The sequence below is a fragment of the Bombina bombina genome, chromosome 1, assembly GCF_027579735.1.
Source record: "Bombina bombina isolate aBomBom1 chromosome 1, aBomBom1.pri, whole genome shotgun sequence".
Lineage (NCBI taxonomy): Eukaryota > Metazoa > Chordata > Amphibia > Anura > Bombinatoridae > Bombina > Bombina bombina.
The window spans coordinates 246820616-246845015 of record NC_069499.1 but is presented as its reverse complement, the minus strand read 5'-3'; the positions used below and the strand labels follow the sequence as shown (position 1 = coordinate 246845015).

At 42.1% G+C, this 24400-nt stretch overlaps 1 protein-coding gene across 1 annotated transcript in view; it reads left to right on the top strand.

The window, feature by feature from the left end:
- Positions 1–24400, top strand: part of LOC128645138 (pleckstrin homology domain-containing family G member 3-like) — a 290986-nt gene that overhangs the window by 91923 nt on the left and 174663 nt on the right. The window contains 1 exon segment of the mRNA XM_053697909.1: positions 16046–16279. Coding sequence (XP_053553884.1) covers positions 16111–16279 — 169 coding nt within the window. The 5' untranslated portion in view covers positions 16046–16110.

The following is a 24400-nucleotide window of genomic DNA, read 5'->3' as shown; positions in this document are numbered from 1 at the left end:
TTTTACAAACTTTGCCTCCTATGGAGGTGGTGAAGTAAGTTTGTGCTAGATTCTACGTTGATATGCGCTCCGCAGCAGGTTGGAGCCCGGTTTTCCTCTCAGCGTGCAGTGAATGTCAGAGGGATGTGAGGAGAGTATTGCCTGTTTGAATTCAATGATCTCCTTCTACGGGGTCTATTTCATGGGTTCTCTGTTATCGGTCGTAGAGATTCATCTCTTACCTCCCTTTTCAGATCGACGATATACTCTTATATATATACCATTACCTCTGCTGATTTTCGTTTCAGTACTGGTTTGGCTTTCTACAAACATGTAGATGAGTGTCCTGGGGTAAGTAAGTCTTATTTTTCTGTGACACTCTAAGCTATGGTTGGGCACTTTTTTAATAAAGTTCTAAATATATGTATTCAAACATTTATTTGCCTTGACTCAGGATGTTCAACATTCCTTATTTCTCCAACATTGGTGTGTCCGGTCCACAGCGTCATCCTTACTTGTGGGATATCTCTTCCCCAACAGGAAATGGCAAAGAGTCCCAGCAAAGCTGGCCATATAGTCCCTCCTAGGCTCCGCCCACCCCAGTCATTCTCTTTGCCGTTGCACAGGCAACATCTCCACGGAGATGGTTAAGAGTTTTTTGGTGTTTAAATGTAGTTTTATTCTTCTATCAAGTGTTTGTTATTTTAAAATAGTGCTGGTATGTACTATTTACTCTGAAACAGAAAAGGATGAAGATTTCTGTTTGTGAGAGGAAGATGATTTTAGCAGACAGTAACTAAAATCGATTGCTGTTTCCACATAGGACTGTTGAGATGAAGTAACTTCAGTTGGGGGAAGCAGTTAGCAGACTTTTCTGCTTAAGGTATGACTAGCCATATTTCTAAAAAGACGATGTAATGCTGGAAGGCTGTCATTTCCCCTCATGGGGACCGGTAAGCCATTTTCTTAGTCAAACAAACAGAATAAAGGGCTTATTATGGGCTAAAAAACTGGTAGACATTTTTATGGGCTAAATCGATTGCTTTATTTGGGCATTTTATTCATATTTATGCTGAAAATTTGCATTTATAAACTTGGGGAACGTTTATTAAACGGCAGGCACTGTGTTAGACACCTTTTCCAGTCAGGGGGCCTTCCTAGTTGTAGACTGAGCCTCATTTTCGCGCCATTACTGCGCAGTTGTTTTTTGAGAGCAGGGCATGCAGATGCATGTGTGAGGATCTAAAAATTGCTGGAAAAGCTTCTAGTACAGAGATTCACTCCGTTGGTGGCTGACCCTGGACCATCTGTCCCAGGGAATGAGCTTCCGCAGACCAGAGTGGGTCATTGTCACGACCGACGCCAGTCTAGTGGGCTGGGGCGCGGTCTGGGAATCCCTGAAAGCTCAGGGTCTATGGTCTCGGGAAGAGGCTCTTCTCCCGATAAACATTCTGGAGCTGAGAGCGATATTCAATGCTCTCAGGGCTTGGCCTCAACTAGCAAAGGGCAGATTCATAAGGTTCCAATCAGACAACATGACGACCGTTGCGTATATCAATCATCAGGGGGGAACAAGGAGTTCCCTGGCGATGAAAGAAGTGACCAAAATAATTCAATGGGCGGAGGATCACTCCTGCCACCTGTCTGCGATCCACATCCCAGGTGTGAAAAACTGGGAGGCGGATTTTCTGAGTCGTCAGACATTCCATCCGGGGGAGTGGGAACTCCACCCGGAGATCTTTTCCCAAATAACCCAATTATGGGGCATTCCAGACATGGATCTGATGGCGTCTCGTCAGAACTGCAAGGTTCCTTGCTACGGGTCCAGATCCAGGGATCCCAAGGCGTCTCTAGTAGATGCACTAGTAGCACCTTGGACCTTCAACCTAGCTTATGTATTTCCACCGTTTCCTCTCATTCCCAGGCTGGTAGCCAGGATCAATCAGGAGAGGGCCTCGGTGATCTTGATAGCTTCTGCGTGGCCACGCAGGACTTGGTATGCAGACCTGGTGAATATGTCATCGGTTCCACCATGGAAGCTACCTTTGAGACAGGACCTTCTTGTTCAGGGTCCATTCGAACATCTAAATCTGGTCTCCCTCCAGCTGACGGCTTGGAGATTGAACGCTTGATTCTATCGAAGCGTGGGTTTTCAGATTCTGTGATAGATACTCTGGTTCAGGCCAGAAAACCGGTAACTAGAAAGATTTACCATAAAATATGGAAAAGATATATCTGTTGGTGTGAATCCAAAGGATTCCCATGGAATAACATAAAAATTCCTAAGATTCTCTCCTTTCTACAAGAAGGTTTGGAGAAAGGATTATCTGCAAGTTCTCTAAAGGGACAGATCTCTGCTTTATCTGTCTTACTACACAAAAGACTGGCAACTGTGCCAGATGTTCAAGCATTTGTTCAGGCTCTGGTTAGGATCAAGCCTGTTTACAGACCTTTGACTCCTCCCTGGAGTCTAAATCTAGTTCTTTCAGTTCTTCAAGGGGTTCCGTTTGAACCTTTACATTCCATAGATATTAAGTTACTATCTTGGAAAGTTTTGTTTTTGGTTGCAATTTCTTCTGCTAGAAGAGTTTCAGAGTTATCTGCTCTGCAGTGTTCTCCACCCTATCTGGTGTTCCATGCAGATAAGGTGGTTTTACGTACTAAGCCTGGTTTTCTTCCTAAGGTTGTTTCTAACAAAAATATTAACCAGGAGATAGTTGTTCCTTCTTTATGTCCGAATCCAGTTTCAAAGAAGGAACGTTTGTTACATAATTTGGACGTAGTCCGTGCTCTAAAATTCTATTTAGAGGCTACAAAAGATTTCAGACAAACTTCTTCCTTGTTTGCTGTTTATTCTGGTAAAAGGAGAGGTCAAAAAGCGACTTCTACCTCTCTTTCCTTTTGGCTTAAAAGCATCATCCGATTGGCTTATGAGACTGCCGGACGGCAGCCTCCTGAAAGAATCACAGCTCACTCCACTAGGGCTGTGGCTTCCACATGGGCCTTCAAGAACGAGGCTTCTGTTGATCAGATATGTAAGGCAGCGACTTGGTCTTCACTGCACACTTTTGCCAAATTTTACAAATTTGATACTTTTGCTTCTTCGGAGGCTATTTTTGGGAGAAAGGTTTTGCAAGCTGTGGTGCCTTCCGTTTAGGTAACCTGATTTGCTCCCTCCCTTCATCCGTGTCTTAAAGCTTTGGTATTGGTTCCCACAAGTAAGGATGACGCCGTGGACCGGACACACCAATGTTGGAGAAAACAGAATTTATGCTTACCTGATAAATTACTTTCTCCAACGGTGTGTCCGGTCCACGGCCCGCCCTGGTTTTTTAATCAGGTCTGATGAATTATTTTCTCTAACTACAGTCACCACGGTACCATATGGTTTCTCCTATATATATTTCCTCCTGTCCGTCGGTCGAATGACTGGGGTGGGCGGAGCCTAGGAGGGACTATATGGCCAGCTTTGCTGGGACTCTTTGCCATTTCCTGTTGGGGAAGAGATATCCCACAAGTAAGGATGACGCCGTTGACCGGACACACCGTTGGAGAAAGTAATTTATCAGGTAAGCATAAATTCTGTTTTTCAGACAGTCAGTTTCATATTTGGGATAATGCATTTGATTCAATCATTTTTCTTACCTTAAAAAATTTGACTTTTTTTCCCTGTGGGCTGTTAGGCTCGCGGGGGCTGAAAATGCTTCATTTTATTGCGTCATTCTTGGTGCAGACTTTTTTGGCGCAAAAAATCTTTTCTGTTTCCGGCGTCATACGTGTCGCCAGAAGTTGCGTCATTTTTTGACGTTCTTTTGCGCCAAAAAATGTCGGCGTTCCGGATGTGGCGTCATTTTTGGCGCCAAAAGCATTTAGGCGCCAAATAATGTGGGCGTCTTATTTGGCGCTAAAAAAATATGGGCGTCGCTTTTGTCTCCACATTATTTAAGTCTCATTTTTCATTGCTTCTGGTTGCTAGAAGCTTGTTCCTTGGCATTTTTCCCATTCCTGAAACTGTCATTTAAGGAATTTGATCAATTTTGCTTTATATGTTGTTTTTTCTCTTACATATTGCAAGATGTCTCACGTTGCATCTGAGTCAGAAGATACTTCAGGAAAATTGCTGTCTGGTGCTGGAACTACAAAAGCTAAGTGTATCTGCTGTAAACTTTTGGTAGCTGTTCCTCCAGCTGTTGTTTGTATTAATTGTCATGACAAACTTGTTAATGCAGATATTTCCTTTAGTAAAGTACCATTACCTGTTGCAGTTCCATCAACATCTAATGTTCAGAGTGTTCCTGATAACATAAGAGATTTTGTTTCTGAATCCATCAAGAAGGCTATGTCTGTTATTCCTCCTTCTAGTAAACATAAAAAATCTTTTAAAACTTCTCTTTTTACAGATGAATTTTTAAATGAACATCATCATTCTGATTCTAATGACTCTTCTGGTTCAGAGGATTCTGTCTCAGAGGTTGATGCTGATAAATCTTCATATTTATTTAAAATGGAATTTATTCGTTCTTTACTTAAAGAAGTACTAATTGCTTTAGAAATTGAGGATTCTGTTCCTCTTGATACTAAATCTAAACGTTTAGATAAGGTTTTTACATCTATTGTGGTTTTTCCAGAAGTTTTTCCTGTTCCTGGTGCTATTTCTGAAGTAATTTCCAGAGAGTGGAATAATTTGGGTAATTCATTTACTCCTTCTAAACGTTTTAAGCAATTATATCCTGTGCCATCTGACAGATTAGAATTTTGGGACAAAATCCCTAAAGTTGATGGGGCTATTTCTACCCTTGCTAAACGTACTACTATTCCTACGTCAGATGGTACTTCGTTTAAGGATCCTTTAGATAGGAAAATTGAATCCTTTCTAAGAAAAGCTTATCTGTGTTCAGGTAATCTTCTTCTTAGACCTGCTATATCATTGGCTGATGTTGCTGCAGCTTCAACTTTTTGGTTGGAAACTTTAGCGCAACAAGTAACAGATCATGATTCTCATAATATTATTATTCTTCTTCAACATGCTAATAATTTTATCTGTGATGCCATTTTTGATATTATCAGAGTTGATGTCAGGTTTATGTCTCTAGCTATTTTAGCTAGAAGAGCTTTATGGCTTAAAACTTGGAATGCTGATATGTCTTCTAAATCAACTCTACTTTCCCTTTCTTTCCAGGGTAACAAATTATTTGGTTCTCAGTTGGATTCTATTATCTCAACTGTTACTGGTGGGAAAGGAACTTTTTTACCACAGGATAAAAAATCTAAGGGTAAAAACAGGGCTAATAATCGTTTTCGTTCCTTTCGTTTCAACAAAGAACAAAAGCCTGATCCTTCATCCTCAGGAGCAGTTTCAGTTTGGAAACCATCTCCAGTCTGGAATAAATCCAAGCCTTCTAGAAAAGCAAAGCCAGCTTCTAAGTCCACATGAAGGTACGGCCCTCATTCCAGCTCAGCTGGTAGGGGGCAGGTTACGTTTTTTCAAAGAAATTTGGATCAATTCTGTTCACAATCTTTGGATTCAGAACATCGTTTCAGAAGGGTACAGAATTGGTTTCAAGATAAGACCTCCTGCAAAGAGATTTTTTCTTTCCCGTGTCCCAGTAAATCCAGTGAAAGCTCAAGCATTTCTGAAATGTGTTTCAGATCTAGAGTTGGCTGGAGTAATTATGCCAGTTCCAGTTCTGGAACAGGGGCTGGGGTTTTATTCGAATCTCTTCATTGTACCAAAGAAGGAGAATTCCTTCAGACCAGTTCTGGATCTAAAAATATTGAATCGTTATGTAAGGATACCAACATTCAAAATGGTAACTGTAAGGACTATCTTGCCTTTTGTTCAGCAAGGGCATTATATGTCCACAATAGATTTACAGGATGCATATCTGCATATTCCGATTCATCCAGATCACTATCAGTTCCTGAGATTCTCTTTCCTGGACAAGCATTACCAGTTTGTGGCTCTGCCGTTTGGCCTAGCTACAGCTCCAAGAATTTTTACAAAGGTTCTCGGTGCCCTTCTGTCTGTAATCAGAGAACAGGGTATTGTGGTATTTCCTTATTTGGACGATATCTTGGTACTTGCTCAGTCTTTACATTTAGCAGAATCTCATACGAATCGACTTGTGTTGTTTCTTCAAGATCATGGTTGGAGGATCAATTCACTAAAAAGTTCATTGATTCCTCAGACAAGGGTAACCTTTCTGGGTTTCCAGATAGATTCAGTGTCCATGACTCTGTCTTTGACAGACAAGAGACGTCTAAAATTGATTTCAGCTTGTCGAAACCTTCAGTCACAATCATTCCCTTCGGTAGCCTTATGCATGGAAATTCTAGGTCTTATGACTGCTGCATCGGACGCGATCCCCTTTGCTCGTTTTCACATGCGACCTCTTCAGCTCTGTATGCTGAATCAATGGTGCAGGGATTACACAAAGATATCTCAATTAATATCTTTAAAACCGATTGTACGACACTCTCTGACGTGGTGGACAGATCACCATTGTTTAATTCAGGGGGCTTCTTTTGTTCTTCCGACCTGGACTGTAATTTCAACAGATGCAAGTCTTACAGGTTGGGGAGCTGTGTGGGGATCTCTGACGGCACAAGGAGTTTGGGAATCTCAGGAGGTGAGATTACCGATCAATATTTTGGAACTCCGTGCAATTTTCAGAGCTCTTCAGTCTTGGCCTCTTCTGAAGAGAGAATCGTTCATTTGTTTTAAGACAGACAATGTCACAACTGTGGCATACATCAATCATCAAGGAGGGACTCACAGTCCTCTGGCTATGAAAGAAGTATCTCGAATTCTGGTTTGGGCGGAATCCAGCTCCTGTCTAATCTCTGCGGTTCATATCCCAGGTATAGACAATTGGGAAGCGGATTATCTCAGTCGCCAAACGTTGCATCCGGGCGAATGGTCTCTTCACCCAGAGGTATTTCTTCAGATTGTTCAAATGTGGGAACTTCCAGAAATAGATCTGATGGCGTCTCATCTAAACAAGAAACTTCCCAGGTATCTGTCCAGATCCCGGGATCCTCAGGCGGAGGCAGTGGATGCATTATCACTTCCTTGGAAGTATCATCCTGCCTATATCTTTCCGCCTCTAGTTCTTCTTCCAAGAGTAATCTCCAAGATTCTGAAGGAATGCTCGTTTGTTCTGCTGGTAGCTCCGGCATGGCCTCACAGGTTTTGGTATGCGGATCTTGTCCGGATGGCCTCTTGCCAACCGTGGACTCTTCCGTTAAGACCAGACCTTCTGTCGCAAGGTCCTTTTGTCCATCAGGATCTCAAATCCTTAAATTTAAAGGTATGGAGATTGAACGATTGATTCTTGGTCAAAGAGGTTTCTCTGACTCTGTGATTAATACTATGTTACAGGCTCGTAAATCTGTATCTAGAGAGATATATTATAGAGTCTGGAAGACTTATATTTCTTGGTGTCTTTCTCATCATTTTTCTTGGCATTCTTTTAGAATACCGAGAATTTTACAGTTTCTTCAGGATGGTTTAGATAAAGGTTTGTCCGCAAGTTCCTTGAAAGGACAAATCTCTGCTCTTTCTGTTCTTTTTCACAGAAAGATTGCTAATCTTCCTGATATTCATTGTTTTGTACAAGCTTTGGTTCGTATAAAACCTGTCATTAAGTCAATTTCTCCTCCTTGGAGTTTGAATTTGGTTCTGAGGGCTCTTCAAGCTCCTCCTTTTGAACCCATGCATTCATTGGACATTAAATTACTTTCTTGGAAAGTTTTGTTCCTTTTGGCGATCTCTTCTGCCAGAAGAGTCTCTGAATTATCTGCTCTTTCTTGTGAGTCTCCTTTTCTGATTTTTCATCAGGATAAGGCGGTGTTGCGAACTTCTTTTCAATTTTTACCTAAGGTTGTGAATTCCAACAATATTAGTAGAGAAATTGTGGTTCCTTCATTATGTCCTAATCCTAAGAATTCTAAGGAGAAATCGTTGCATTCTTTGGATGTTGTTAGAGCTTTGAAATATTATGTTGAAGCTACTAAGTCTTTCCGAAAGACTTCTAGTCTATTTGTTATCTTTTCCGGTTCTAGAAAAGGCCAGAAAGCTTCTGCCATTTCTTTGGCATCTTGGTTGAAATCTTTAATTCATCATGCCTATGTCGAGTCGGGTAAAACTCCGCCTCAAAGGATTACAGCTCATTCTACTAGGTCAGTTTCTACTTCCTGGGCGTTTAGGAATGAAGCTTCGTTTGATCAGATTTGCAAAGCAGCAACTTGGTCCTCTTTGCATACTTTTACTAAATTCTACCATTTTGATGTGTTTTCTTCTTCTGAAGCAGTTTTTGGTAGAAAAGTACTTCAGGCAGCGGTTTCAGTTTGAATCTTCTGCTTATGTTTTCATTAAACTTTATTTTGGGTGTGGATTATTTTCAGCAGGAATTGGCTGTCTTTATTTTATCCCTCCCTCTCTAGTGACTCTTGCGTGGAAAGATCCACATCTTGGGTAGTCATTATCCCATACGTCACTAGCTCATGGACTCTTGCTAATTACATGAAAGAAAACATAATTTATGTAAGAACTTACCTGATAAATTCATTTCTTTCATATTAGCAAGAGTCCATGAGGCCCACCCTTTTTGTGGTGGTTATGATTTTTTTGTATAAAGCACAATTATTCCAATTCCTTATTTTTTATGCTTTCGCACTTTTTTTCTTATCACCCCACTTCTTGGCTATTCGTTAAACTGATTTGTGGGTGTGGTGAGGGGTGTATTTATAGACATTTTGAGGTTTGGGAAACTTTGCCCCTCCTGGTAGGAATGTATATCCCATACGTCACTAGCTCATGGACTCTTGCTAATATGAAAGAAATGAATTTATCATGTAAGTTCTTACATAAATTATGTTTTTTTGTTTTTGCCACTTAAAACTTATTGGTTTTATGCTTGAGGGTTATATTGTGTGTGTATTTTTACTTTAGTGCAAAACTGCATTTCCATGTGGTGTTGTTTGGGCCTACTCTGACTTTTGACCTTAAGGGGCGTAGCCTATTTTGGTGCAATTTCTTCAGGCTTAGCAGCAGCAAACAGTAACTCAGTGGCTCTTGGACTGTGTAGCTGGTCTGAAGGGTTGGAAACTTGATTCGAGTACCCTGGGGGCAGGTAGGCGCCACAGCTGAGGTGCAGAGTCTATTTTTATCCATCTTTTGACTACATGTTTATATAAGTACTTCTAAAGCCTCATTTCTGCCCTTGCTTCTGGGTGCAGTCATTTTTGGATTAACCAACGATATTAAGTTAAATTTGGGAATAATTTAACGTTTTTTGTGCATTTTGGAAAAATTGTTCACTTTTTCTTTTCTTAAAGGCACAGTACATGTTTTTTCTAATGTTTATTTCATGCTATAAATAAGTGTTTAAACGACTTTTGTGGTATTACTAGTCTGTTCAACATGTCTGACATTGAGGTTTCTCATTGTTCTATGTGTTTAGAAGCTATTGTGCAACCCCCTCTAACATTGTGTAACTTTTGTACTGAAAGGGCTTTACAATGTAAAAAGCATATTTTAAATAAAGTAAGTGTGCCTAGGGATGATTCTCAGTCTGAAGAGAATCAGGATAGGCCATCCAATTCTCCCCAAGTGTCACAACCTTTTATGCCCACACAAGCGACGCCAAGTACTTCTAGTGCGTCTAATTCTTTTACTCTGCAGGAGATAGCTGCAGTTATGTGAACTACCCTTACAGAGGTATTATCTAAATTACCAGTGTTGCAGGGTAAACACAGTAGGCCAGGTATTAATGTGCATACTGAATCCTCTGATGTTTTATTGGCTATTTCCGATGTTCCCTCACAGTGCTCTGAGTTGGGGATCAGGGAATTACTGTCTGAGGGTGAAATTTCTGATTCAGGGAATGTTTTGCCTCAGACAGATTTGGATGCTATGTCATTTAAATTTAAGCTTGAACACCTCCGCCTGTTGCTTAGGGAGGTTTTAGCGACTCTGGATGATTGTGATCCTATTGTGATTCCTCCAGAGAAATTGTGTATAATGGATAAATATTTGGAAGTTCCTACTTACACTGATGTTTTTCCGGTTGCTAAGAGAATTTCGGAAATTATTAGTAAGGAATGGGATAGACCAGGTATACCGGTTTCTCCCTCTCCTAATTTTAAGAAAATGTTTACTATGGATAAGAAATTAGAGGGTCTACTAAAGAAATTATTTGTTAATCAGGGATTTCTTTTACAACCAACGGCTTGCATTGTTCCAGTAACTACTGCAGCAGCTTTTTGGTTTGAGGCTCTAGAAGAGTCTCTTAAGGTTGAGACTCCATTAGATGACATTCTAGATAGAATTAAGGCTCTTAAGCTAGCTAATTATTTTTTTACTGATGCCGCTTTTCAAATTGCTAAATTAGCGGCAAAAAAAATGCAGGATTTGCTATTTTAGCACGTAGAGCATTGTGGCTCAAATCTTGGTCTACTGATGTGTCATCAAAACATAAGCTTTTAGCTATTCCCTTTAAAGGTAAGACCCTTTTTGGGCCAGAATTGAAGGAGATCATTTCTGATATTACAGGAGATAAGGACCATGCCCTACCTCAGGATAGGTCAGTTAAAATGAGGGGTAAACAGAATAATTTTCATTTCTTTCAGAACTTTAAAGGAAGACCCCCCCGCTTCTTCTTCTTCCACAAAGCAGCATGAAGAGTGGCCCCCGATCCGGGACCGGATCTAGTAGGGGGCAGACTTTCTTTCATTGCTCAGGCTTGGTCAAGAGATGTTCAGGATTCCTGGGCACTAGAAATAGTGACCCACGGTTATCAATTGGAATTCAAGGATTTTCTCCCAAGAGTGAGATTTCATCTTTCAAAATTATCTGCAAACCAGATAAAGAGAGAGGCGTTCTTACGCTGTGTAAAAGACCTTTTTACTATGGGAGTAATCTGTCCTGTTCCAAAATTGGAACAGGGACAGGCGTTTTACTCAAACCTATTTGTGGTCCCCAGAAAAGAGGGAACGTTCAGACCCATTTTGGACCTCAAGTGTCTAAACAAATTTCTAAGAGTTCCATCATTCAATATGGAGACAATTCGAACGATTTTGCCAATGATCCAGGAGGGTCAATATATGACTACCGTGGATTTGAAGGATGCTTGCCTTCATATTCCAATCCACAAAGATCATCATCGGTTTCTAAGGTTTGCCTTCTTGGACAAAAATTATCAGTTCGTGGCTCTTCCTTTCGGGTTGGCCACAGCACCCAGAATCTTCACAAAGGTTCTAGGGTCTCTTTTGGCGTTTCTCAGACCACAAGGGATAGCAGTGGCGCCTTATCTGGATGATATTCTGATTCAGGCGTCAACATATCATCTGACAAAATCTCACACGGACACAGTGTTGTTTTTCTGAGAACTCACGGCTGGAAGGTGAACATATAGAAGAGTTCACTTGTTCCACAGACAAGGGTTCCTTTCTTGGGAACTCTGATAGACTCGGTAGCCATGAAAGTATTTCTGACGGAGGTCAGAAAATCAAAGATTTTGAATTCTTGCCGAGCACTTCTGTCCATTCCTCGGCCATTAGTGGCTCAGTGTATGGAGGTAATCGGATTAATGGTAGCGGCAATGGACATTGTTCCGTTTGCTCGCTTTCATCTCAGACCACTGAACTGTGCATGCTCGGTCAGTGGAATGGGGATTCTGCGGATTTATCTCCAAAGATAATGCTGGATCAAGAGACCAGAAACTTTGGTGGTTGTCGCCAGATCATCTGTCCCAGGGGACTTGTTTCCGCAGTCCCTCGTGGGTGATAGTGACAACAGATGCCAGCCTTCTTGGCTGGGGTGCAGTTTGGAACTCCCTGAAGGCTCAGGGTGTTTGGGCTCAGGTGGAGTCTCTACTTCTAATCAATATTCTGGAACTGAGAGCAATATTCAATGCGCTTAAGGCATGGCCTCAGTTGGCTTTGGCCAAATTCATCAGATTCCAGTCGGACAACATAACGACTGTGGCATATGTCAATCATCAGGGGGGAACAAGGAGTTCCTTAGCGATGATAGAAGTATCCAAGATGATCAGTTGGGTAGAGGCCCACTCTTGTCATCTGTCAGCGATCTACATCCCAGGGGTAGAGAACTGGGAAGCAGATTTTCTAAGTCGACAGACTTTTCATCCGGGGGAGTGGGAACTTCACCCGGAGGTATTTGCCTCATTGATTCTCAGATGGGGCAGACCGGAATTGGATTTGATGGCATCTCGTCAGAATGCCAAGCTTCCAAGATACGGATCCCGGTCAAGGGATCCTCAGGCCAAACTGATAGATGCCTTGGCAGTACCTTGGTTGTTCAGCCTAGCTTATGTGTTTCCGCCGTTTCCTCTCCTCCCACGCGCGATTGCTCGAATCAAACAGGAGAGCGCTTCAGTGATCCTCATAGCGCCTGCGTGGCCACGCAGTACTTGGTATGCGGATCTAGTGGACATGTCCTCTCTGCCACCGTGGAAACTTCCGTTGAGACAGGACCTTCTCATTCAAGGTCCATTCCAACATCCAAATCTAATTTCTCTGCAACTGACTGCGTGGAGATTGAATGCTTGATTTTATTGAAGCGAGGATTCTCTGATTCAGTTATCAATACTTTGATACAGGCTAGAAAGCCTGTCACTAGAAAGATCTATCATAAGATATGGCGTAAATATCTTTATTGGTGTGAATCCAAGGGTTACTCATGGAGTAAAGTTAGGATTCCTAGGATTTTGTCTTTTCTCCAAGAAGGATTGGAGAAAGGGTTATCAGCAAGTTCCTTAAAGGGCCAAATTTCAGCTTTGTCAATTCTGTTTCACAAACGTTTGGCAAATGTATCAGATGTTCAGTCTTTTTGTCAGGCTCTATCTAGAATTAAGCCTGTATTTAGACCTATTACTCCTCCCTGGAGTTTCAATTTAGTTCTTCGAGTTCTGCAAGGGGTTCCGTTTGAACCTATGCATTCCATAGATATTAAGTTGTTATCTTGGAAAGTTCTGTTTTTGGTTGCTATTTCTTCTGCTCGAAGAGTTTCTGAGCTTTCAGCATTACAGTGTGATTCGCCTTATTTCATATTTCATAAGGTGGTTTTACGTACCAAACCTGGGTTCCTTCCTAAGGTTGTTTCGAATAAGAATATTAATCAGGAAATTATTGTTCCTTCCTTGTGTCCTAATCCTTCTTCTAAGAAGGAGCTTCTGTTATATAACTTGGACGTGGTCTGTGCCTTAAAGTTTTACTTACAGGCAACTAAGGATTTCTGTCAATCATCTTCATTATTCATTGTTTATTCTGGAAAGAGTAGGGGTCAGAAAGCTACGGCTACCTCTCTTTCTTTTTGGCTGAGAAGTATTATCCGCCTGGCATATGAGACTGCTGGACAGCAGCCTCCTTAAAGAATTACGGCTCATTCTACTAGGGCTGTGGCTTCCACATGGGCTTTTAAAAACGATGCATCTGTTGAACAGATTTGTAAGGCTGCGACTTGGTCGTCCCTTCACACTTTTTCCAAATTTTACAAATTTGATACTTTTGCTTCTTCTGAGGCTATCTTTGGGAGAAAGGTTCTTCAAGCAGTGGTGCCTTCCGTTTAGGTTCCTGTCTTGTCCCTCCCTTTCATCCGTGTCCTATTGCTTTGGTATTGGTTTCCTACAAGTAAGGATGAAATCCGTGGACTCGTCATATCTTTGTAAAAGAAAACTAAATTTATGCTTACCTGATAAATTGCTTTCTTTTACGATATGACGAGTCCACGGCCCTCCCTGTTATTTTAAGACAGGTTTATTTTATTTTTTGAAAACTTCAGTCATCTCTGCACCTTTTTAGCCTTTCCTTTTCTCTTCCTATAACCTTCAGCCGAATGACTGAGGGTGGAGGGGAAGGGGAGGGGCTATATATACAGCTCTGCTGTGGTGCTCTTTGCCACTTCTTGTTAGCAGGAGGTTAATATCCCACAAGTAAGGATGAAATCAGTGGACTCGTCATATCGTAAAAGAAAGTAATTTATCAGGTAAGCATAAATTTAGTTTTTCCCCAAAATTAGCAAAAGTTACATTGTAACACTGATATCTGTCAGGAATCCCTGAATAACCCTTGACGTGTGTATGTGTGTATATGTATAGATGTATGTGTATGTATATGTATATATATATATTTTAGTAGACAACCCAAAGTATTGATCTAGGCCCATTTTGGTATATTTCATGGCACCATTTCACCGCCAAATGCGAACAAATAAAAAAAGTGTTAACTTTTTAACAATTTTCGGTTTCTCACTGAAATTATTTAAACACAACTTGTGCATTCATGGCACAAATGGTTGTACATTTTTGGCATTGCTTTTTGGTAATTAGAAGGCTGCTAAATGCCGCTACGCACCACACTTGTATTATGCCCAGCAGTGAAGGGGTTAATTTGGTAGCTTGTAGGGTTCATTTTAGCTTTAGTGTAGAGATCAGTCTCACATCTGACGCATCCCACCCCCGATCCTTCCCTGACCCCTTTCAAACAGCTCTCTTCCCTCCCCCACCCCTCCCAAGGGTCACCCCCAGAAAGTCTGCCAGTATAAAAATAAAATCTGAGGGGGTTGGTTGTTTGGTTTGGTTGTTTGGTTTGGTTGTTTGGTTTGGTTGTTTGGTTTGGTTGTTTGGTTTGGTTGTTTGGTTTGGTTGTTTGGTTTGGTTGTTTGGTTTGGTTGTTTGGTTTGGTTGTTTGGTTTGTTGGTTTGGTTTGGTTTGTTTGTTTGGTTTGTTTTGCTTTGTTTGTTTGGTTTGTTTTGCTTTGTTTGTTTGGTTTGTTTTGCTTTGTTTGTTTGGTTTGTTTTGGTTTGTTTGTTTGGTTTGTTTTGGTTTGGTTTGTTTGGTTTGTTTTGGTTTGTTTGTTTTGTTTGTTTTTTTATTTATTTTTTATTTTCTGCAGTGTAGGATCCCCCCTTACCACCCAACCACCCTGAGCTTCTCCAAACATCTTTTTAACCCTCCACCCTCTACCTATTAGCCACCATGTTTACAGGAAATTAGGCTTTTTTTTTTTTTTAGTAATGAAATAATGTATTTTTTTTGTAATGCAGCTGCCCCTCTCAGATCCCTTTACCAAAACACTATCCCCTCCTTCCCACTCACTAACTTCTGTAGCATAGTGGTCCCACCCGCTCCCTCCTGCCCCTCACACACCTCCTCCGGCCTCCTCCAGCAATGGGCCGCACTCCTGCCTCCCTCCTATCCCTCCCACGCCACCAACGATCAGCACCATCGCTGGCCGATGCAGAGAGTGGCGCTCTCTGCATTGATTGGTTAACAGAGGGTATTGCACAATACCTCTATCAAGGCATTGCTGCAATACCCTGAAAGCAGCAGGTGTTTGCAACATTGTATAACAAAGCTTCAAATAATGTAGCAAAAACACTGCTGCCATAGAGTACTAAAAGGGACACTGAACCCAAATTTTTTCTTTCGCGATTCAGATAGAGCATAACATTTTAAGCAACTTTCTAATTTACTCCTATTATCAATTTTTCTTCGTTCTCTTGCTATCTTTATTTGAAAAAGGCATCTAAGCTTTTTTTTTCTTGGTTCAGAACTCTGGACAGCACTTTTTTATTGTTGGATGAATTTATCCACTAATCAGCAAGGACAACTCAAGTTGTTCACCAAAAATGAGCCAGCATCTAAACTTACATTCTTGCATTTCAAATAAAAATACAGAGAGAATAAAGAAAATTTGATAATAGGAGTAAATTAGAAAGTTGCTTAAAATTTCATGCTCTAGCTGAATTACGAAAGAAAAATTTGGGTTCAGTGTACCTTAAAGACATGTGCACACTCCTGAGCTCTTATGATAAAGAATAGTCTTCAATAAAGGATACCAAGAGAACAAAGCAAATTTGATAACAGAAGTAAATTAGAAAGTTGTTTAAAATTGCATGCTCTGTCTGAATCACAAACATGTTTGACTTTACTTACCCTTTAATAATTTGCAGGGTCATTTTGTACCATTCTTTTCCAAAACAAATATTCAAGATATGTTTTTTTTTTTTTTTACTGATTTACTTTGGTGTTTTTATTTGTAGACTGAAATTTGACTGGATGAGGGAACTTCTGGTGGCCTTGCAGAACGTTCAGAAAGGAGCCAGACATGTCCTTAGCAGCCGACCAGCACATTCCAGAGATGGAAGTTGCTGTAGGTAATGATGATGGATGCAGTTTAAGTTCACAGACACTTGGAGAGGAGCTGAACTCTTACACAGTAAGAGATAAGGAGCCAGTGTTCCTCCTGCAAGATGCAGAACCTCAGACCACTGATGGTAAGTCTTCCCTACAGAAACTATATATAATGCAAAATATATATTTCCGTTGATAAGGCAGGGAGAGTTCACAACTTCATTCCTTACTGTTGGGAAATACAACACCTGGCCACCAGGAGGAGGCAAAGACACCCCAGCCAAAGGCTTAAATAGCAGGGGAAGTCCACGTTACTGGGTGCGGTCTTTTCATTTTCCTACGATCCTGCTGCGGACATCACTCGTAAGGAGAGCATTTTCACTGTTAGCTGTCTGGGTCTAGGAGGTGGTGAGTGCCTCCGCCATTGGGATTATAAAGGTGCCGTTTTTTTGTTTTTTTTTAATGAAAGCATCTTTTTTTGTCTGTCCTTCTGTGGATATATCTTAGCTATAGAGGACACTGATACTACATTAGATTCCGCTCCTTCTGTACTGCTTAATAATTCCTGTTTATATTGTGAGGAGGCCATGGTTTGCCCGTCTGCTCAATTTTGTTCCATTTGCCTAAGCACTGTTCTAAAGTCTAAGAAGGGAGACAAGCCTGCCAATACTCATAGCGTTATAGCCGTCTACCTCTCAGGAATCTGTGTCCTGAGAGATTGCCACCCTTTCTACGTTACCCGCTCCACATTAAATTCCCCCGGGGCTCAACTAATTCTCCATCTGAAGGGGCTTTTTTCCTGCGGACTTAATCGCGCTGTTACTATCAGCGGTGTCTGCGGCCCTGAGTGCCTTACCTTCCTCTAGCAAATGCACAAGAAAGGTTAAAAATAGTTCTCCTGACCTAGAGTCATCTAAATTTTTGTTGGATTTAGCTACTATGTCCCAGCTATCCAAGGATGCGTTAACCTCTGTAGCTTCAGAGGGTGAACTTTCTGAGTCGGAGACTTCAGCTTCTAAACCTCCTTCAGCGGAGGAACCCTCCTTTAGATTTAAAATTGAGCATCTGCGTTTTTTATTAAAGGAGATTCTGTCTGCGCTAGAGGTTCCAGAGGCTAAACTCCCTGAGGAACCTAAGATCCCTAAATTAGACAGGGTTTATGAAGACAGGAAGGTCCCTCTGACTTTTCCTGTGCCAGTTAAGATGGCTAAACCTCCTTCAGCGGAGGAACCCTCCTTTAGATTTAAAATTGAGCATCTGCATTTTTTTTATTAAAGGAGGTTCTGTCTTCGCTGGAGGTTCCAGAGGCTAAACTCCCTGAGGAACCTAAGATCCCTAAATTAGACAGGGTTTATGAAGACGTCCCTCTGACTTTTTCTGTGCCAGTTAAGATAATCCAACATTTATTAGTAACGAATGGGAACGAATAGGAACTTCTTTCTCTTGTAAGGTGTATCCAGTCCACGGATTCATCCATTACTTGTGGGATATTCTCCTTCCCAACAGGAAGCTGCAAGAGGATCACCCACAGCAGAGCTGTCTATATAGCTCCTCCCCTAACTGCAACCTCCCAGTCATTCTCTTGCAGCTCTCGACAAGGGAAGTAGCTAGCGAGATGTGGTGCATTAATGTAGTTTATCTTCAATCAAAAGTTTATTATTTTCAAATGGTACCGGAGTTGTACTATTTTAGCCTCAGGCAGAAAGTTGAAGAAGAGTCTGCCTGTGGTTTTTGATGATCTTAGCGGTTTGTAACTAAGAATCACTGCTGTTCTCACACATAACTGAAGAGATGGGTAACTTCAGCTGGGGGAATAGCGTGCAGGGTCTCCTGCTCTGAGGTATGTGCAGTTTTAAATTTTTCTAGAGAAATGATAAGCTAGAAAATGCTGACAATACCGGATTTATTTAAGGTAAGCCTGATTACAGTGATTTAATAACGACTGGTATCATGCTTGCTGTAAAGGGTAATATTTTTGTTATTTACTCCCATTACTGAATAGATATAACGTTTGCTTGAGGTATATAAACGTTTATTAAATATTGGTGATAAAACTTTATTCTGGGGCCCAGTTTTTCCACATGGCTGACTAGATTTTGCCTAGGGATAGTTTTTTAATGCCCTCTCACTGTGAGTACAGGTTGGGAGGGGCCTATTTTTGCGCCTAAATTGAGCAGTAGTTTTTGCAGCTTGAGACATCCAGCTTCCCTGAAGGAGTCCCCTGAACATATAGGACCTCTCTAAAGGGTTTTTGTGCCTTCCAAAGTCGTTGTATGGGCAGGTAGGGCAACAGCAGAGCTGTGGCAGTTGGTTGTGACTGTTTAAAAACGTTTATCGTTTTTTTTATCCGGTTTTGAAACTAAGGGGTTAATCATCCATTTGCAATTGGGTGCAATGCTATTTCAGTCTATTATACACACTGTAAAATTTTCGTAAAATTTACTGCTTTTTTCACTGTTTTGCAGTTTCTGTGATTGTTTTTTTCTCTTACCGTTTTTATTTTTTGCTTGTTCAGTTATTAAAGTGTTTTCCAAGCTTGCTGGTCTCATTACTAGTCTGTTTAAACATGTCTGGCATAGAGGAAACTCATTGTTCATTATGTTTAGAAGCCATTGTGGAACCCCCTCTTAGAATGTGTACCAAATGCACTGATTTTACTATAGATTACAAAGACCATATTCTGGCTTTAAAAAATGTATCACCAGAAGAAATTGACAAGGAGGAAGTTATGCCGTCTAGCTCTCCCCACGTGTCAGAACCTATAAATCCCGCTCAGGGGACGCTAAGTACATCTAGCGCGCCCATTGCGTATACCTTGCAAGACATGGCGGCAGTTATGAATCATACCCTTACAGAGGTATTATCTAAACTGCCAGGATGGCAAGGAAAGCGAGACAGCTCTGGGACTAGAATAAATACAGAGCTCTCTGACGCTTTAGTGGCTATGTCTGATACACCCTCACAATGTACTGAAGCCGAAGCAGGGGAGCTTCAATCTGTGGGTGATTTTTCTGATTCAGGGAAGATACTTCAACCTGATTCTGATATGTCTACATTTAAATTTAAGCTTGAGCACCTCCGCGTATTGCTCAGGGAGGTCTTAGCAACTCTGGACGACTGTGACACTATTGTAGTCCCAGAGAAATTATGTAGATTGGATAAATACTATGCAGTACCTACTTACACTGTTTTTCCAATCCCTAAAAGGTTTTCTGAAATTATTACTAAGGAATGGGATAGACCAGGTGTACCGTTCTCTCCCCCTCCTGTTTTTAAAAAGATGTTTCCTATAGACGCCGCTACACGAGACTTATGGCAGACGGTCCCTAAGGTGGAGGGAGCAGTTTCTACTCTAGCTAAGCGTACCACTATCTCTGTCGAGGACAGTTGTGCTTTTCTAGATCCAATGGATAAAAAAATAGAGGGTTACCTTAAGAAAATTTTTATTCAACAAGGTTTTATTCCCCAGCCTCTTGCATGCATTGCCCCAGTCACTGCTGCTGCAGCTTTCTGGTCTGAGTCTCTAGAGGAGGCTCTACAGGTTGAAACCCCGTTGGAAGATATTATTGACAAGCTTAAGGCTCTTAAGCTAGCCAATTCATTTGTTTCTGACGCCGTTGTTCATTTAACCAAGCTAACGGCTAAAAATTCAGGTTTTGCTATTCAGGCGCGTAGGGCGCTATGGCTTAAATCCTGGTCAGCTGACGTGACTTCAAAGTCTAAACTTCTCAACATTCCCTTCAAAGGACAGACCCTATTCGGACCTGGACTGAAGGAGATCATTTCTGACATCACTGGAGGAAAAGGTCACGCCCTTCCTCAAGATAGGTCCAACAAATTAAGGACCAAACAGTCTAGTTTTCGGCCCTTTCGAAACTTCAAGAGTGGCGCAGCTTCAACTTCCTCTAACACAAAACAAGAGGGAACTTTTGCCCAGTCTAAGCCGGGCTGGAGACCTAACCAGGCTTGGAACAAGGTGAAACAGGCCAAGAAGCCTGCTGCTGCCTCTAAGACAGCATGAAGGAGCAGCCCCCGATCTGGAAACGGATCTAGTAGGGGGCAGACTCTCTCTCTTTGCCCAGGCTTGGGCAAGAGATGTCCAGGATCCTTGGGCATTGGAAATTGTGTCCAAGGGTTATCTTCTGGAATTCAAAACCTCTCCCCCAAGAGGGAGATTTAATCTCTCACTTTTATCTGCAAACCAGATAAAGAGAGAGAGGCATTCTTACATTGTGTTCAAGACCTCCTAGTTATGGGAGTGATCCACCCAGTTCCGCAGGAGGAACAGGGACAGGGCTTCTATTCAAATCTGTTTGTAGTTCGCAAAAATGAGGGAACATTCAGACCAATCTTAGATCTCAAGATCTTAAACAAATTTCTCAGAGTCCCATCCTTCAAGATGGAGACTATTCGAACCATCCTTCCTATGATCCAGGAGGGTCAATATATGACTACCGTAGACTTAAAGGATGCTTATCTTCACATCCCGATACACAAAGATCATCATCGTTTTCTCAGATTTGCCTTTCTAGACAGGCACTACCAGTTTGTGGCTCTTCCTTTCGGGTTGGCCACGGCACCAAGAATCTTTACAAAGGTTCTAGGGTCCCTTCTAGTGGTCCTAAGGCCGCGGGGTATAGCAGTAGCCCCTTACTTAGACGACATTCTGATTGCCAGGTCCCACACGGACATTGTTCTGGCATTTCTGAGGTCCCATGGGTGGAAGGTGAACGAAGAAAAGAGTTCTCTATCACCTCTAACAAAAGTTTAATTCCTAATTCTAGACTCTTGCCGTGTTCTTTATTCCACTTCTAGTCCTTCAGTGGCTCAGTGTATGGAAGTAATCGGTTTAATGGTAGCGGCAATGGACATAGTACAGTTTGCCGCCTACATCTCAGACCGCTGCAACTTTGCATGCTCAGTCAGTGGAATGGGGATTACACAGATTTGTCCCCTCTACTAAATCTGGATCAAGAAACCAGGGATTCTCTTCTCTGGTGGCTATCTCGGGTCCATCTGTCCAAGGGGATGAGCTTCCGCAGGCCAGATTGGACTATAGTAACAACAGATGCCAGCCTTCTGGGCTGGGGTGCAGTCTGGAACTCCCTGAAGGCTCAGGGCTCGTGGACTCAGGAGGAGGCACTCCTTCCGATAAACATTCTGGAACTAAGAGCGAAATTCAATGCTCTTTAGGCTTGGCCTCAGCTAGCTGCGGTCAGGTTCATCAGATTTCAGTCAGACAACATCACGACTGTAGCCTATATCAACCATCAGGGGGGAAACTAGGAGCCCCCTGGCAATGGTGGAGGTTTCAAAGATAATTCTATGGGCAGAGGTTCACTCTTGCCATCTATCAGCTATCCATATCCCAGGAGTAGAGAACTGGGAGGCGGATTTTTCATCTGGGGGAGTGGGAGCTCCATCCGGAGGTATTTGCCCAGCTGATTCAACTATGGGGCAAACCATAACTGGATGTCATGGCGTCTCGTCAGAACGCCAAACTTCCTTGTTACGGGTCCAGGTCAAGGGATCCTCAGGCAGCGCTGATAGATGCTCTAGCAGCGCCCTGGTCCTTCAGCCTGACTTATGTGTTTCCACCGTTTCCTCTGCTCCCTCGGCTGATTGCCAAGATCAAGCAGGAGAGAGCTTCGGTGATTTTGATAGCTCCTGCGTGGCCACGCAGGACTTGGTATGCAGATCTGGTGGACATGTCATCCTTTCCACCATGGACTCTGCCGCTGAGGCAGGACCTTCTACTTCAAGGTCCCTTCAAACATCCAAATCTAATTTCTCTGCGTCTGACTGCTTGGAGATTGAACGCTTGATTTTATCAAAGCGTGGTTTTTCCGAGTCGGTCATTGATACCTTAATTCAGGCTCGAAAACCTGTCACCAGGAAAATCTATCATAAGATATGGTGTAAATATCTTCATTGGTGTGAAACCAAGAGTTACTCATGGAGTAAAGTCAGGATTCCCAGGAATTTGTCTTTTCTCCAAGAAGGATTGGAGAAGGGATTGTCAGCTAGTTCCTTAAAGGGACAGATTTCTGCTCTGTCTATTCTTTTGCACAAGCGTCTGGCGGATGTTTCAGGCATTTTGTCAGGCTTTAGTTAGAATCAAGCCTGTGTTTAAACCTGTTGCTCAGCCATGGAGTTTAAATTTAGTTCTTAAAGTTCTTGGTAGCTATCTCTTCGGCTCGAAGAGTTTCAGAGTTATCTGCCTTGCAGTGTGATTCCCCTTATCTGATCTTCCATGCAGATAAGGTAGTTTTGCGTACCAAACCTGGGTTTCTTCCTAAGGTGGTATCTAATAAGAATATCAATCAGGAGATTGTTGTTCCGTTACTGTGTCCTAATCCTTCTTCAAAGATGGAACGTCTATTACACAATCTTGACGTGGTTTGTGCTTTAAAGTTTTATTTACAAGCTACTAAAGATTTTCGTCAAACATCTGCATTGTTTGTTGTCTACTCTGGACAGAGGAAAGGCCAAAAGGCTTCAGCAACTTCTCTTTCTTTTTGGTTAAGAAGTATAATCCGCTTAGCCTATGAGACTGCTGGCCAGCAGCCTCCTGAAAGAATTACAGCTCATTCCACTAGAGCGGTGGCTTCCACATGGGCTTTTAAAAATGAGGCTTCTGTTGAACAGATTTGTAAGGCGGCGACTTGGTCTTCGCTTCATACTTTTTCTAAATTCTACAAATTTGATACTTTGGCTTCTTCGAGGCTATTTTTGGGAGAAAGGTCTTACAGGCAGTGGTGCCTTCCGTTTAAGCGCCTGCCTTGTACCTCCCTTCATCCGTGTCCTATAGCTTTGGTATTGGTATCCCACAAGTAATGGATAAACCCGTGGACTGGATACACCTTACAAGAGAAAACTAAATTTATGCTTACCTGATAAATTTATTTCTCTTGTGGTGTATCCAGACCACGGCCCGCCCTGTCATTTTAAGGCAGGTGTTTTTTATTTTTTAAACTACAGTCACCATTGCACCCTATAGTTTCTCCTTTATCTTGCTTGTCTTCGGTCAAATGACTGGGAGGTGGCAGTTAGGGGAGGAGCTATATAGACAGCTCTGCTGTGGGTGATCCTCTTGCAGCTTCCTGTTGGGAAGGAGAATATCCCTCAAGTAATGGATGAATCCGTGGACTGGATACACCACAAGAGAAATAAATTTATCAGGTAAGCATAAATTTAGTTTTTTCCCCTTTGACACTCAATTAGACTTGTGTGGCTCCATCCCTAAGGTGGATGGCACTATTTCTACACTAGCTAAGCATACTACTATCCCTCTAGAGGATAGTTCTTCTTTTAAAGAGTTAAAGAGCCCCCTCGAGGATATTCAGGAGACCATTAAATCTCTGAGAATTGCTAACTCCTTCATCTGTGACGCGAATATGCAGATTGTTCGCCTAAATGCAAAAGCTTCTGGTTTTGCGGTTCTAGCCCGCCGGGCCCTCTGTTTGAAGTCTTGTTCTGCGGATATGACTTCTAAATCCAGGCTCCATTTTCTTCCTTTCCAGGGGAAGATTTTATTCGGTCCAGGGCTGGACTCAATTATTTCTACGGTTACTGGATGGAAAGGTGCCTTCCTACCGCAGGATAAGAATAGGCCTAAGGGACGGCAATTGTCTAATTTTTGTTCCTTTCGTTCTGACAAATAACGACAGCAATCTTCCAAGTCTGAGCAGCCCAAGAGTACTTGGAAGCCAGCTCAGTCCTGGAATAGGTCCAAACAGACTAAGAAGCCCGCCAAGAACAAATCGGCATGAAGGAGCTGCCCCCGATCCGGGATCAGATAGAGTAGGGGGCAGACTGTCTCTTTTTTTCAGACGCTTGGTTCCAGGATGTATAGGATCCTTGGGTCCTGGAGGTTGTATCTCAGGGATACCAGATAGGATTCAAATCTCATCCGACCAGGGGCAGATTTCTACTCTCCAGGCTGTCTACAAGACCAAAAAAGAGGACTGCCTTTTTGGGTTGCGTACAGGATCTCTCCTATGAGTAATAAGATGGAGACAATACAGTAAATCCTTTCTCTAGTTCAGGAAGGACAGTTCATGACCACCATAGACCTGAAGGATGCATACTTTAATGTTCCGATACAAAGAGAATGTTTTCAGTTCCTGAGGTTTGCCTTTCTGGGTCAACACTTCCAGTTAATAGCTCTTCCATTTGGTCTAGCTACTGCTCCAAGGATATTTTCGAAGGTTCTGGGGGCTCTTTTAGCCATTTCTAGAACACAAGGTATCACAGTAGCGCCT